This window comes from Zingiber officinale, chromosome 4B, assembly GCF_018446385.1.
Source record: "Zingiber officinale cultivar Zhangliang chromosome 4B, Zo_v1.1, whole genome shotgun sequence".
Lineage (NCBI taxonomy): Eukaryota > Viridiplantae > Streptophyta > Magnoliopsida > Zingiberales > Zingiberaceae > Zingiber > Zingiber officinale.
Window position 1 is genome coordinate 23,468,396 of NC_055993.1, and position 15,332 is coordinate 23,483,727.

The 15,332-nt window shown below is 36.9% G+C and overlaps 2 protein-coding genes across 8 annotated transcripts; one reads left to right on the forward strand and one right to left on the reverse strand.

Moving 5' to 3' along the window:
- Positions 1-555: 555 nt before the first annotated feature.
- LOC121974862 (protein EARLY-RESPONSIVE TO DEHYDRATION 7, chloroplastic-like) lies at positions 556-2,123 on the reverse strand. The gene is made up of 5 exons (XM_042526124.1): positions 1,527-2,123; positions 1,337-1,455; positions 1,110-1,276; positions 959-1,043; positions 556-868 (listed from the first exon to the last, which is right to left on the reverse strand). Exons 1-5 carry the CDS (start codon positions 2,061-2,063, stop codon positions 697-699), a joined length of 1,080 nt encoding a protein of 359 aa, XP_042382058.1. The 5' UTR covers positions 2,064-2,123; the 3' UTR covers positions 556-696.
- Positions 2,124-7,780: 5,657 nt separating this feature from the next.
- LOC121974863 (uncharacterized protein At5g43822-like) lies at positions 7,781-14,721 on the forward strand. Of its 7 annotated transcripts, none has more exons than XM_042526125.1 (9): positions 7,781-8,369; positions 8,692-8,752; positions 10,234-10,787; positions 11,301-11,466; positions 11,962-12,080; positions 12,695-12,871; positions 13,206-13,253; positions 14,217-14,281; positions 14,383-14,721. In XM_042526125.1, the coding sequence occupies exons 4-9, from the start codon at positions 11,335-11,337 to the stop codon at positions 14,424-14,426; spliced, it is 585 nt and encodes a 194-aa protein (XP_042382059.1). In that variant the 5' UTR covers positions 7,781-8,369; positions 8,692-8,752; positions 10,234-10,787; positions 11,301-11,334; the 3' UTR covers positions 14,427-14,721. The 7 variants fall into 7 exon arrangements, with proteins under 7 accessions (XP_042382059.1, XP_042382060.1, XP_042382063.1 ...); XM_042526126.1 differs by having other exon boundaries at positions 7,781-8,170; XM_042526129.1 differs by lacking the exon at positions 10,234-10,787.
- Positions 14,722-15,332: the final 611 nt, after the last annotated feature.

Sequence of the window (15,332 nt, forward strand, 5' to 3'; positions counted from 1 at the left end):
GACATAAAATGATATAGTCATTTTTTTATCTTTAATATAGATCCATTTGTCATATTTATCATTTTAAATCTACTTTTGTTATAGTATTATCAAAAAATTATGTCACTATTTTGAACTTATTCCAAATCATATAACAACTTTTCTAATCCATAATTTTTTTTTCTCTGAAACAGAAAACCTTGATGAGATAATAAATTGTGGTGCAGAAAACCCTATTGCAACCGTCAGTGGAATGAAGCTTGTTTCAAGCTATTGGTGGATTGTGGTGCTTCATTTGTTTGGCACTGTCCACGAATACATACATTCCAAGGATGGCCACATTTATTATATATCATTTTAAGAAGTGTGATGCGGGTTAGTCAAGTTTACTAAATTAAACTTTTAGAAGCAAAAAAAAACCAAATAAATTTGCAATTTTTAATTATATTAAATTCTGTAACTAATTTCAAGACCAAATTCATATTGTAAAATAAAATTTTAACTAATAGTGATTTACATAAAATTCCATTTTTTACATAAATTATTAATTTGGAACCTAAATTATGAGATCAACCATAATAATAAAGCACAACGGTGTACGTATAATGAAAAACTTTACAATAACTGATGCTTAGTTTATACAGGCGATCGGAACAATCCTTATTGTCCAAAAGGTCCATACCAAATCGTTTTGTATGCTTGAACGAGACTTGATCCTCACCTGCCCTTCTCTTTTTTGTTCCTGATTGCTTCATTGAGCAACGAAGATTTAACAGAAGCAGAGGGCTCGATGGCTTTCCGGATCTTGAACAGGTTCCAAGCTGTTCCTACTGCATGGTCTGCTGTTGCAAACACATCCTCTGTTGCTTGCCCTGCACTCTCTCCAAACCTATAATTTCACCAAATTCCTTTCGTAAAATTGCTGATTAAACAACCATTTTTCCAAATTGCTTAGAGCCTTAGACTCAAACAATCTTACTGGTTTGAAACGACTCCCGAAACAGCAACAGAGGTGGCAGCCATGGTGTTTCTTTCAGCTGCCTCTATTGCATCAAGAACGCTGTCTGCAAGTGGAAATCCATGAGTCCGATCACTCTTATCGACACTGTTTAGTTAGTCGTAGTACTTACTGACTGCATCGAGCGAGGCCATGAGGACCTCTCCTGGAAACGTTCCCATTAAAGACTTGGCGGTTCTTGTTCGAGCCAGCGGCGCTGCCATCAAGCCGGTGAACCGAAGAACGCCGTCGAGCAAGCTCCCGCTCATCTTCTCTGTCATCTCTGACACCTTCCTCACCCTGAAAACAAAAGGTAAATGAAATATTTTCATTCGGAAATTTAATTGGTATGGTCTTTACCGTCGGAGAGTTTTATTTATCTCTCCCTCTTTTCCTCCCTCCTTCGTAGCTCTCCTCGCTGATGCGCTAGAGTTGTTTGGTGAAGCTTGAGACTGAAGCAGAGAAGCACCCTTTTCAACCTATATATGGAAAATATGTTTTAGAATTGATTGGAATGACAACAGGAGAAAGGAAAGACGATGGAACGGACCTGTCTGGCGTAGGCATTACTGCACATGAAGATCCCTTTCACGAGCTGACCTGTTCCTCCGGCGATGGCCGTCGCCAGCGCCCCGTTGTAATCCCCTATCCTCGGAGTGTACTCCCTCCAATCGACAGCCGCCGACCTCGGAGAGCCTCTCGAGAAGCAGGCGTTCTCCTCGAGGAACTTGTCGAGGGGAGCCAAGCTCTGGTGGGGCGGCGCCGGAAAGGTGACCCCATAGTTCAATAACTCGTGGCAGTGCAGAGTGAAGAGGTAGTGGAGCGGGTCGAGCTTGATGACCGGCTCGTCCTTGGTGAGGGGCCATCGGAGGTGGGATCCGACACTGACCACCGTGCCCAGCGCCTTGCCTTCCTCCTCGATGCTCAGGATCGCGAGGTCGCCCCTGGCGAGCTCCATCGGCGCCGCATCGGGGTCTTGAGTGACGAGGTGGACGGAGGCGTTTGGAATTCGGAGGAGAGTGGACTCAGTGCGGGCGGGGAGCCTCGGGAGGGAGGCCGTCGTCGGATGAGAGATGCACCCGCCCATGTTTGATCGATGGAAGTGGAGGAGTGCGAGAGAAGATCAATAAGCAGTCTGTAAAGTGAAGAATAAAAGGGCATGCATCGGATGCATGGTTTCAACTAGGCACTTTATTCTGTGAATTATATTTAATTAATGCCAACAATTTAAATTAAAATATTAAAATTACAAAATAAATATTTTAATTATATATATATATATATATATATATATATATATATATATATATATATATAGAGGCTGTTAAGTTTAATAGATGTTGATTGGAAGGTCGTGGGTGGTCCGGCTCCCACGGGCGGCTGACGCTGCTGCAGACCCCTGCACACAATCAGACGATCCCCTCCTCCCCTTCGTTAGAGACCAGAACCCCAGGGAAAAAGTCCCCGGGTCAGGCCCTCCGACGCTCAAGTCAGATACTTTTTCCCCAGAAAAGACGCAGAGAGAAAGAAACGAATGCAAGTGAAAAGTTGTGGAGAGGAAAAAGTGACGAGAGAGCGTACCCGCGTACGAAGAAGCCCCTCTTTTTATGCCCCCTTCTCTCTTCTAGAACCTGCAACTAGACGCTGGGCTTTGTCGTGTAGTCCCGGACACCTGTCGTGCTGCTATTGATTGTGAAAGCCTCTTCTCGTTTAGGGACCTCGGCCTTTACACATGGATTTTGTCTTGTAATGAAGGACATCTGTCAGGCTGCTATTGGTTATGAGGGCATCTTTTCGGTTAGAAACCTCCGTCTTCGCACATATCGCTGATATGTAATGATTACCCCTTGACAGACAATTGTGCTTCTCCGACTCCCGCACGGCTTAGCTCATCCGATCTATTGTGGCCTGTGTCTGCCTCGCATCCTCCGATCAGATCCGGCCTCCAAGCGTCACCTGCGAGTCGGGCGGTCTCTAAACAGCTCTGCCGATCCCGACCTATACCCTGCGCTTTGTGTTTCCTGGCCTTCGAATCGCAGGCCTGTAGATCGAGCTGTCTCTAAACAGCTCTACCGATCCCAACCTGTGATTTGTACTTCCTGGCCTTCGAATCGCAGGCCTGTAGATCGAGCTGTCTCTAAACAGCTCTGCCAATCCCGACCTGTGATTTGTACTTCCTGGCCTTCAAACCGCAGGCCTGTGGATCGAGCTGTCTCTAAACAGCTCTGCCGATCCCGACCTGTGCCCTGTGTTCCGCCTGTTGTCTCCCTTCGTCTTTCTACTGCTTCGCCCCCTTGATCAACAAGTTTGTCTGGCCTCTGACTATCCCATATGCTTGACTTTGACTGCCCAGTCAGCTTGAATATTGACTGCCACATCACCTTGACTTTTGACCGTTATATGACCTTGACCCTTCTCATCCTTTCCTTTTGGGCCCCTCCATTGCCAGCCGTATCATATATATATATATATATATAAGATAGTGTGATACGCACAATCGTGCATTGTATGCGTCTTGCAGGATATCAACATTTTTTTTTCTTTTTTATTTTTTTTTAATTTTGAATTAAAAAAATAATTAAAATATATTTTAAAAATTTTATTTCTAGGATTCATGCTTCCCAATTGAGTTATAATTTGTAATCTATTTTTTTTAAAAAAAAATTACCTCTAAGGTTCAATTTTTCAATTGAGTTATAGTATTTAGTAAAAAGAAAAATTAAAAATGAAATAAATTTAAGTATTTATGGAGTATTATAATATATTTAGGGGATATATTTATGGATTAAGGATTTATATATAAGAAAATATTGATTTTTAAAATTCAAAATCGAAATAATAGATATCGTATGTTATTATTTGTTATTATTATTTTTTAAAAAAATTTGAATTAAAAAAAATTAATTAAAATATTTTTTAAGATTTTATTTTAGGGTTCATGCATCCCAATTGAGTTATAATTTTCAATATAATTTTTTTTTAAGATTTTATCTTAGGGTTTAGGTATCCCAATTGGATTATAATGTTTAGTAAAAATAAAAATTAAAAATGAAATAAATTTAAATATTTATGAAATATTATAATATGTTTAGGGGATATATTTATATATTAAGAATTTATATATAGAAATATTTATTTTTTAATTCAAATTATAAAAAAAAATAATTAGAAAAGGGTGATATGTTGTGCGCGCACAGTCGCGCATTGTGCGACGCGCAACATATCACCAATATATATATATATATAGCCGAGGTAAATGTCTCCTTTATGTGCTAGTCATTATTCCAAAGGCTAGTAGCCGCCCGTGATTTATCTCCTCCGTGTTGGCCCTGGGACGAGTTGGCCCTCGCTGGGGGCGAACGTATTCGCCTTTTGCCACCAGTGCGTGCCACCAATATAGAGAGAGTGAGAAAGATAATTGTTATGCTACAGACTTTATCTTGCGGATTGCTACGAACCAACTGTCACGTCATATTATTTTATTTTTTAATAAAACATTTCCTCTTTCTTTTTTCTTCTGTTTCTTCGTTCCGCACCTCGTCGCGCCCCGCATCCTCCTCCCGGTACTCCACCCGCTCCCCGTCCACCTTCTCGATGCGGAATCGCATCAGCGCCTGCTTGTCCGCCTGCGCATCCAGCCCTTCCACCAGCCACTCTGTGGACAGAAGGAAACACACCACCGTCAGACCGACGGCGCAGTTATCCGATGCGCTGCAGTTGTAGCAACCCCCCCTTTCCAAAAAGGAGTTGACGAGGATGCCGACGGAGCAGGGGGCATATTGCAGAATGTTGACGGTGAATGCTTGCATGGCGTGGCCCCCGCCAGAGATGAAGTTGTCGCTGGGGATGGCTTGCTTGTGGAAGGGCAGGATGACGATGGTAATATTCTTGTCGAGGGCGAGGGAGCAGACGTCGTCATGCATGCTACTGTAGGGGGGAGATGCAGATGTAGGGGAGAACCCAGATGCAGCCGCTGTCAAACTGCTTCTTGAAAAGCTTGAAGGCGTTCACGATGTGGTCGGAGTCGCAGACGAGGACGGAGCTGTGGAGCTTGTAGTGGATGAGGATGGCATCGACGCCGGCCAATGAGCTGGATGAGATGGAGGAGGTAGACACAGATGGGGTAGTGGGATGTCGACGTGATCGCGTTGAATTCCGGCGCGATCGTGTCCGGATTCCGACGCTTTTGGATTCCAGCGCGGTCGCGTCTGATTTCCGACGCGGTCGCGTCCGATTTCCGACGCGGTCGCGTCCGAATTCCGGCGTGGTCACGTCCGGATCACTGCTGGAATCGAGGCGCGACCTAGCGGCCGGCTTGCGACCGGGAGGGTGGCTGGCGACTGAGCGGGTGGCCAACGGTGACGAGGCGCGGCGAAGCACGGTGACAAGGCACGACGAGGTGCGGAACGAAGAAACAGAAGAAAAAAGGAAGAGGAAATGTTTTATTAAAAAAATAAAATAATATGACGTGACAGTTGTTTCGTAACAATCCGCAGGATAAAATCCGTAGCATAACAATTCTCTCTCTATATATATATAGAGTGGTGATATGCTGTGCACGGTCTATAAATTACAAAATAAATAGTTTACAAATTATAACCCAATTGAGAAGCATGAATCCTAGAAATAAAATTTTTAAAAAGTATTTTAATTATTTTTAATTCAAAATTAAAAAATAAAAGAGAAAAAAAATTTGTAGATATCCTGCGCGACGCGCATAGTGAGCGAGTGTGCGCGTCGTGCAAGATATTAGCATTTTTTTTTTTTAAATTTTGAATTAAAAAATAATTAAAATATTTTTTAAAAATTTTATTTCTCTGCTTCATACTTTCCAATTGAGTTATAATTTATGCGGGGGTTATAATTTGTGCGGCCGTCAGTAGCATGCTCTAATACATTGTTTTTATAAAAATAATTAAAAAATAATAATAATAAATTAAACCAATAAAATATAAGATTCATGTTTTCTCACAAATTTTAAATCGACAGAATAAATTAAATTAAATTATTAAAATTTGGATATAGATTGGATTAAAATTTAATCATTTAGTTAAAAAAAAATCACTATCTTAATGACCTCTTAGTACCAATCCAATGCCCCCAAGGTTATGATGCAACGGTAGGATATTCAAGTTATCATCCAAATACTCACGGTTTGAACCCTAACTATGACGAATTTGTAGGAATTTTTTCTCCAAATAGGGCATGCAACTAAAGGATGTTGGACTCTTAGGCTGTCCGCTGCGAACGATTCCCGATTACCTTGGTGGCCGGTGGGAAATTTTCATGGGACCGGCCCGGTCGCCTCTAGGCTCGACGTTACCCAGCCTGATTAATCATTTTTTTCCTTAGTACCAACCCAATGAATATAACGATGGATAAATACAGGTATACAGACATTAAGTGTATGATAAGATAACTCTCAGATCATTAGTTTCTGAGAATCGACCTCCAATTATTACACCAGAGATACCATGTGTCTACCATCTGCGCTATACCTTGGGGACATAATTGAACCATTTAGTAGGTATCATGCAGATACGGATTGTAGGATTGCACAATCTTTTGATCCGAAAAGTCTCAAATCGTTTCGTAGATCATTTGGAGTCATCTTATGTGATAGAGTCGGAATAGAATTGTTGGAATTACTTAGGATCGATATAATCAGTACGATCTTGTATTAAAAATGATGGCTCTAGGGGGGCCGTTGATGTGACGGTTCCACAATTTTTTTTGTATTACAAATGATTCTAGATATTTTGTGAAAAAATGAATATTCTTAAGGTTTAATACAATTATTATTATTGTGGCAATAGAAATTTTATAGCGTTATATTTTGTGATATAAAAATATGAATATAAATATTATTAAGTGTTCGAGTGTTATAATTAGTGGTGTAAACAAGTCAAGCCACTTACAAGTTATTCGGGTCTCGGCTCAAAAAAAAGTTCATTGAGTACATTCAATTAAGTTAACGAGCCGAGATCGAGTCTGATTTCGAGCTTGAAAATATTATAAAGTCGAGCTCGAGCTTAATAGTATTTGTTTCGTGTCCTTACGAACATGTTAATTTAGAGGCTCGCGAACGTATTCGTTAAGAGTTTCATGAACATATATATATATATATATATATATATATATAATAATAATAATAATAATAATAATAATAATAATAATAATATGTTATTAATTATTATAGCTATTTATCTTAAATGAGCACGAACTAAGCTGGTTTAAAAATTAAACGAGTTTTTTTTTATCCGAGCTCGAGTCGAACTTGAGCTATTTAATTTTATTACAAGCTGAACTCGAGTTTAAGTACTAAGCTCGAAACGAACTTGAGCCGAGCTTGAACTTAAGGATAACGAACTGAGCCTCTTACTGTTAAACTGTAATGTTGAAGGTTGACGATGATATATATAAAATTATTAATTTATTTATATATAAATAATATTTTTAATATTTTTTAATTATTAATCATTTTATTATTTTATTAAGAATCTAAATATTTTAATAATTAATTTTAATGAAGCTCAAAATAAAATTGGGTTAATATATATATTTTTTATTTTTATATTGAAAATAATTTTAGTATTTATTAATAATTTATTAATTATTTTATATAAAAAATATGTGCTTTCATAGAGCATTGGCTTAGATTTAGCTGGTAGTTTAAATTTTTTAATGGCCATGGTAATTTTACCGATAAATTTAAAATTTTTATTTTTTAAAGATAGATATACCGAATTTTTTTTTTTTTTTGTTATCGAACGCTATAAAGAATTAAGAAAAATTTTAGGGTTTAAGGTTAAATCGTCTGAGGCCCTCGCCGGCTCGCCCTTCTTCTCTCTCGCAATTTTTTCTCCCCCACTGCGTGCCGCACGCTTTCTTCCTTTTGTTTTCTCCTCCTCTTCTTCTTTCTCTCTTCCAGTAGCAGCATCCTCTTCATCTGTTGCCGGCGACATCACAACCTTCTTCCTCTTCCCCCACCCAACAGCAGCAACCCAACCGGCTGCGGCTCCTCCCCTACGCGCGGCGCCTGTGTCATCCTCTCTCCTCCATTCTTCTCTTGCTGCACCAGCAACGCCGCTGTGCCTCCGCCACGCACACGTGCCGGTGATAGCTGCCGGAAGCCACTCCCTTCCTTCCGTTTCCTGCGCCCACAGCCGGCCACCGGCCGCCGTTGAGCTAACGGTAAGAGGACAACCGGCCTTCCTCCACTTGCCTCCTTCCCCTTTTCCTTTTATTTCTCCTCCCTCTTCCTGCTGCTCCGACACCTACGGCCATCAGTCGGCTGTTTTTTTTGGCCGAGCCAAGAGCGATCCTCCTCCTTTTTCAAGCCTAATGTATCCTCGTTCAACGAGATTGTTGTTCATATGATGACCAATTGAAGGTAAGGATGGATAAATAGTTATTTGTTGATATTTGTTTAGGTTTGATTGGCTAGAGTGTTTGAAGGAAAGTTGCAAGATATACATTTTATTTTATTAGATTTCTAATCAGGTTGGTTTACCTAGTTTATGATGGAAAAAATGATAATGAATAAATAAATAAATTTGTAATTCGATAGTAATAAGTGTTGTATGAAAATTAGGATTATATTAAGGTAACGAGATTAATAATTGATCTGTTAGTTTTGATTTTCAATCAAATTCTTAAATTTTTGTATTACTATCATTATTGGATATTTATCAATTTTCATATTGTATATGTAGATACGAATTCGAGTGGAGCACGTTGATTTGTAGACACTTGGAGTTTTTACTATAAATAGAGGTGGGTAAATTCATTCTTTGACTTATATATATATGTCCTTGTGCATGAATAAATATAAAAAATAAATTATATATGCTTGTATAAATATTTTCAAAAAAAATGAGATTAAAATAATATTTTTAAAATAGTGAAATGGGTTTTAGAATAATTAAACTATTGGGGGATAAATAATTAATATTCTTTTATGTTCACATGTAGGATTCATTTTGTAATTAAAACGGAGAGGGATTGTTTTCAAAATTAAATGGGTCTTCTAAATTATTCCTCAGTTGGTACCTGCCATTACATCTGCTTCATCTTATACGTTTGTTAATGATGTAGATGTAGATACTTATATTTTTATGTTGTATAATGCTTATCTGTAGACCCTATAATTATATATAAAATTAAATAATTTATACTAAAAAGTTGATTTAGATTGAACTCAGAATAGAGTAATTATGGTTAAAAGAATTAAAGTAAAATAATAAAGATGTTAAGAGGGAAAGAAATACTAAAGAGTAAAAATTCTGAGCTTAACCTTATAGTAGAGTACTTGTCTACCCATAGGTGGATTTGATAGAGAGGGGTCGCCCCTATTTAGTATTTCTTTATGTGAGGCCGTGATAATGTTGTTTACCACCAGTGAGGGCTTTTAGTACACATGTCAGATAATGTTATTACACTATGAGGAATTGACTCTAGTGATTCACTTCACGTTTATACATAGTGATTAAATAATGATAATTAAAAATTATTATAATCAATGATAAAAAACGACAAGTTAGTAATTTAAAAATATTATAATCAATAATAAAAGATGATAAGTTAGAGTAATAGTAATAAGTATCGATAGACGATCAACATGAAAAAAAAGTAACTAATTATATGTATAAACTAAAGAACTAAAAGAATAATTTAAAGATGGATACAAAGTTTGGACATGACCTTTTAAATAAGATTCATATACATTTTTTTTGTTTGGTTTTTTGTTTTATTGCCCATGGGTTATCCTAGTTGGTGCCTACATAAGTGTTTGTTGTAATAGGTCTTGGTGTCAATTTTCAGCGGTACGAAAATGCCTCGTTGGGTGCTTCATCTCCCTCATGCAAAAGGTTGCTATGCTAGGGCAAATATCTCTCGTGATTTACCCCCTTCCGGACCTCCCTCATGCAATATACATCTTTTTTTATTACTCACTTAGAAAATTTGTGTTTACCATATACTCTCCTCAACCTCTAGGTTTGCAAGCAAGGACAACCTTCTGATATTATAGTCGGTTTCGGTTGTTTCATAGAATTGCTGAGAGATCTCAACTAGTTAATTCCTAGTTTGATTTTCTTTTTGTTTTATTTATCTAATGTTGTCTGTATAGTTTTTGTTGTACTTGTAGAAACAATATTTATATATAAAGTTCGTTGAATTTCTTAATTATTTTAAATTAGTACATGATTAGTCGACTCTTGGTTCTCTTTTATTATTGGTGACATACTTCTTGGTAGGTGGGAATTGCGCCCCCAAGATGTTGCACACTTGTCACCATCGCCACGGTTGTCGTCGACAGTCGTCGTGGTGCCTGCTTCCTGAAGCGGCTGCTGTGCCTGCTAGCACAAACAATGGCCATCAATTTGCCGCTTGCTGCACCCATACATTTCTTCCTCATCTTTATGTTAACTTCCTCTCTTCTCTCCTTTGGTTTATCATCTCTACTCCTCTCTCATGTTCCATGGCTCTTGTGCTGGTGTTGTAGCTTGGCACAACTCAATACCCTTGGTCTAGTTTTCCAAAACAACATAGTTCCATTTCTGTCAAGTGTTAAAGAAAGAGGTGGACAGAACAAAAGAGAGGCATACCTTGAAGAAGTATCACTGTAGAGAAACCCTAATTGCACCTTATTTTGTTGTTTGCGGAGTAGCGTCAGGAACGTAGCAAAGGCTTTGTCGCTTGCAAAGGAGTGTCAGGAATGTGTAGCTACGCTTGCGGATTGCTCTGTCAATGTCTCATGCCTTCTCAAATGTAGGGAGGAACAAAAAGTTTGCTCGTCTAACCTGCATTGGTAACACTTTTGCAAACCTTTAAGGATTTTAGGAATTTACGTCTTTTATCATATGTTTTTTTTTATCTTTGTAGTTGGGGTTCTTTTATTCTCTATTTGTTTTATTATTTTTCTTGATCACTAGTAATGTGATTGTGATGCAAGACTTATTATAGCGAAAGATTTTCTTTATTGTTTCTTTTAATAACTTGATTGGAATAATATATAGTTTTAAAATCTTTGCATTTATCTTTTTAGTCTAGATTTGATTTAGTAGATACTGGGGAAAATTGTCATCGGCCCGTGTACCATGCGAAGTCTATAGCCAAGTACCATGCGAAGTCTATAGCCAAGCTGACCTTCTTGGGACATGGCATGAACATTTATACCATATAAATAAGGTTGATGGTTAATGTGTAGGATATAGATGCAACTGTATAATGAGATATGTTTGGGCTTATTTAATCAATTCCCTATTTAAGATATTTCAATTGTAGTTCTTTAAACTTTCTAACTCTCAGTTTACTCTCATAGACTGTTGAACAAGCTTCCAAGATTTAAAGAAGAAATGGAGACGGTTATGAGGAAGGTTCAACAAAAGTACAAAAAATTGAGGGAGGAAATGGGGAGATGGGATGAGTTGCAGTCAGGGTTGCTTTCTCACTTCCACAGTGCATCATCTATCATTGACAGACTGCGGGTATCATTCTTTTCTGTTCTTCATATTGTCAAGAATTTTATTGTTTGGTATGCCTTATAACTTTACCTCTCCAAACTCTCAATTCAATTCACCAGTTGTTTAAACTTTCTAGGGGGAATACCTTTTTGTACCATGACAAAAGAGGCTGTTTTAATGTGTAAGATTATTATAGAATACTAGTTTCTTAAGCTTAGTTGATGGACAATTTGACTGAATGTGCTGATGAAGTATAGCTGAAATAAGCTTTGTCTAGGTACTTTCATCACATCCAACAGTTAGTAAGCCTTATGTGATCCATGAAACACAAGTTTTTTTTTTTTTTTTCACTTTTCCACAGAATTGGTCATTTTGTTTGAAATATATTCCTATTCTCACTTTGTATACAAATTTAGGTTTATATTTTGCATATGTGTTTTCCAGATCAATCTCCTGGCAGTAAGTGATATTGGTCATAATTTTTAATATTTAATCAGTTATCATGGCTTTTTTATTTAGTTGCTTTCAGACATGAACAATTATGGTGCTCTGAGGGGCATTCCAGGCATTAAAGAAGCACTTTTGGGGAAGCAGATGGACACACTGCAAATGGTATTTTGTTCGATGAGAGAGAAGATGTAAGTTGCCTCTAGTAAGCTTAAATTGGTATTCTTGTTGTCCGCACCATTCTGTAGTTTGATTTAAATAACAATCTGCTATTACTTTGACAAACTAACAAGATGGATTTGGCTGGTCAGGTAGTATTCCAGACCCTTATGCTCAAATGCCAACTTAAAAATAAATATGTATATTCTCTTTGTACAGTACTACCCCTTGTCCACATTGTTGAATACTGTATCCTCAAAAAGTGTAGATCTGCAGATATAGATATGGTTGCACTTTGCCCTTTTACTATTATTTAATTGTATTTTGCAACTTTAAGTGACTAAATAGATATGATCTAGTGGTATTCAGGATACTCGTTCTTGAAAAAAAATTATACCACTTAAAATAAGTGTGCTCACTATACTTGTTTTGGCAAAGTCCAAGTTTATTTGCCTCCTGCAACTGATTTTGATTTCCAGAAAAACGCCAATGACACAACATACTTTATTATGCATTCTCCTGTTGGCACTAATACATAAAATTAGGGAGGCATTTTTTAAGAATTACTTAACCAATTTATTGTTTGCTGGTTCAACAAAATCTCTTCTTGTTTATTTCCTTTTGCTCCTTAATTGTGTATAAGCAGGGAAGAATTTCATGCAGTTGTCTTGTCTCTTGAGAAAATTGCACGAGATGCAAACCAGTTGGTGAAAGGAGGTTCGGCACTAACTCCTCAGCAAATGAAGCTTCAAATTGGATTGTGGCCAAGTCTTGATTATTGCTTGGAAGGGCTTAGGACAATTTATGAGATGCATCAATCTGAGTAAGAGATTCCTTTCACAGCTAATATTTCTTGGCTGTTTCAATAACAAGAGCTGAATTGCATAAAATTACAAAGTTTTTAAATGTTTCTAAAGCCAAACATATCAAGTTTATTATGTCGCCATGGTTTGGTTGTATGTATTAAGCTCAAAAGAAATAAAAACTTTCAATATTTGTTCTCATTTTTCAAATTAACAATATTTTGAACTTGTAAGGGCGTCTGAATTACAACAAATTACTTTCTTGTGAGAATGGGAAACTAGGATCATATTTGATTTTCTCTTTTCCTTGGTGAAGGTCTGATGTTTGCTGATATTGGATTTTGTATTTTCCAGATATACTCTTAAATTATCACTTGTGACCTCCTTGACTTTAAAGTCCACGTAAGTTTAACTGCCTTCTTTTTTTTCTATGATCATTCTTATCATGTGATTTTTATGATGCAAATATTACTAAGCCTTCTGGTTATAATTAAAAAAAGATGAATGCTCATCTAAAAATCATAGATGCTTGTCATCATTTGTTGTTGAATTTAAGCTAATAAGTTATGGTTTCAAAGGGTATTAGTGAGGAAAAGCCTTTTGATTGTGAAGTTTTGGGTTGGGAGCAAGGTTGTTAGGATTGAGATCCTAGGAGTGGTTAAAACTGAGATCGGACTGCAATAAAATTTAAAAAAAATAAATGGCAATTATGACACAAGTACTAACTATAACATCAATTATGAATATTTAAAATTTGTAGCATTATAAGATGATAGAGCATAATTAGGAGTATTTACACTGCAAGCTGTATGAATCATCCAACATAACAGAGTTGCATTCTTGCGTAGCAATTAGTAACTTTTATACTAACTATTTAGAAAGTAAAAAAGAGTTTTTATAGAATTCAAAGCTTCTTGGAAGATATAGTATGTAAAAGATGATATCCTTTGAGGGTATCTCATCCGTTGAAATGTCCATGTAATGTAAATATATTTCATTTGTCAAAGTTATTAGGATCAAGATTCTATCTAGGGATAGTGAGGGAAAGTGAGCCAAAATTAGATCCTGCTTAGGATTTGGATAGATTATGCCAATTTGGGTGGAGCATAAGATTTGATGTGGCATTACAATTTTGACAATGGGAGTATATTTGTCAGATTAATTATTTTTATTTTGGAAATCCAATATGATTCAAATTGCTTTCAGTTATTTGATCCAAATCAATTTTTTTTCCTAACAAATGAACTGTTACTGGCTTCATTTGCTCCACAATCTACTTTGTCACATCTGGTTCATTATCGTGCAAATAGGATATTGATTCTCAAACAGGGATGTCAATATTCAGTACGTAACTTTTTGTGTTAGTTCTGCTGAGATTGCTGCAATGAACCAGCTCTTGGTAGATCAACCCAACATCCCAAAAGACCAAGGTACGGGTTAAATTGGTGCCTCCAAATGTGTTTTTAGTCGGGAGAATCACCATGTCCTTGTTATGTTAGTTCTTATTGTAATTTTATTTTCATTTGTACAGTGCAAGCAATATTTGACAGGATATTTGCGGAGGAGATCTGCTGATTCTTTGGTTGGTCTTTGTATTTTGCAACAGCTCACAACTTTAAATATTAATTCTTCAAGGTTTTATAGAGCTTCTTGACTTTTCTGGATGAGTTGTTTTATAGTGGTGTTAGTACATCCACCACTAGAGACATCCCTTCCAGTTATTCCATTAAAGAAAGTAGCATTTGCCTTCAGCTATACCTGCTGGCAGCTGATGTAGCCCTACAACATGTTTCTTTACCACGTGGAATTTACTTGATTTTTCTTGGAATTATATCAATTTTGTGATCGGATGGCATTTGTGATTGAATTATTCCATAGGCAAGCTTTCAAATATTATTTAGTGTTGATGGCAGTCTCTAACTAGAACAACATAGTTGTATGTCATATTAGAGTATTGATTCATCCTTTCGGATGGATCTAGTGGTTATTGCATGAGGTGTTGTCATCATGAGGTCTGGGGTTCGAATTTCGACAAAGTCGAAGTAAATGTCTTTTTTATGTGTTAGTCATTATTCTAAAGGCTAGTAGCTGTCCGTGATTTATCTTCTCCGTGTTGATCTTAGGACGGATTGACGGGGACGCTGGGTGTAAGCGTATTCATCTTTTGTCATAGAGTATTGATTCTCTTAGCATTTTATTGAAGTTAATTCTATAATTTATTAAGGCTCATTTTAACTAATGCTTTTGAGTTAATTCAAGGAAATGCTTTCCAGTCGTCTGGCTTAAGAATTAATTTTTTTTTCATTCATTTATCAATCGTAGTTAACCATTAGGTGTTGGATTTAGTTGTACCAGTAATGGAAAATGTAGAAAAGTAGAGGTTCAGATGTACATGTTTACATATCTTGTTAGTGGAGAGAATTTTTTTTATATCATCTCACATAACCTCCGTGATTGTGAGATGGTCTCTGATTGTTAGAG

Excerpts from the sequence above, each read along its gene's own strand:
- LOC121974862 (XM_042526124.1), bottom strand. The coding sequence starts at position 2,063 with ATGGGCGGGTGCATCTCTCATCCGACGACGGCCTCCCTCCCGAGGCTC. Across the intron at positions 1,277-1,336 it reads ATAAATAAAACTCTCCGACG|GGTGAGGAAGGTGTCAGAGA; the intron begins GTAAAGACCATA and ends TTTTGTTTTCAG. Across the intron at positions 1,044-1,109 it reads GGCCTCGCTCGATGCAGTCA|ACAGCGTTCTTGATGCAATA; the intron begins GTAAGTACTACG and ends TTCCACTTGCAG.
- LOC121974863 (XM_042526125.1), top strand. The coding sequence starts at position 11,335 with ATGGAGACGGTTATGAGGAAGGTTCAACAAAAGTACAAAAAATTGAGG. Across the intron at positions 12,872-13,205 it reads TATGAGATGCATCAATCTGA|ATATACTCTTAAATTATCAC; the intron begins GTAAGAGATTCC and ends TGTATTTTCCAG. Across the intron at positions 14,282-14,382 it reads CAACATCCCAAAAGACCAAG|TGCAAGCAATATTTGACAGG; the intron begins GTACGGGTTAAA and ends TCATTTGTACAG.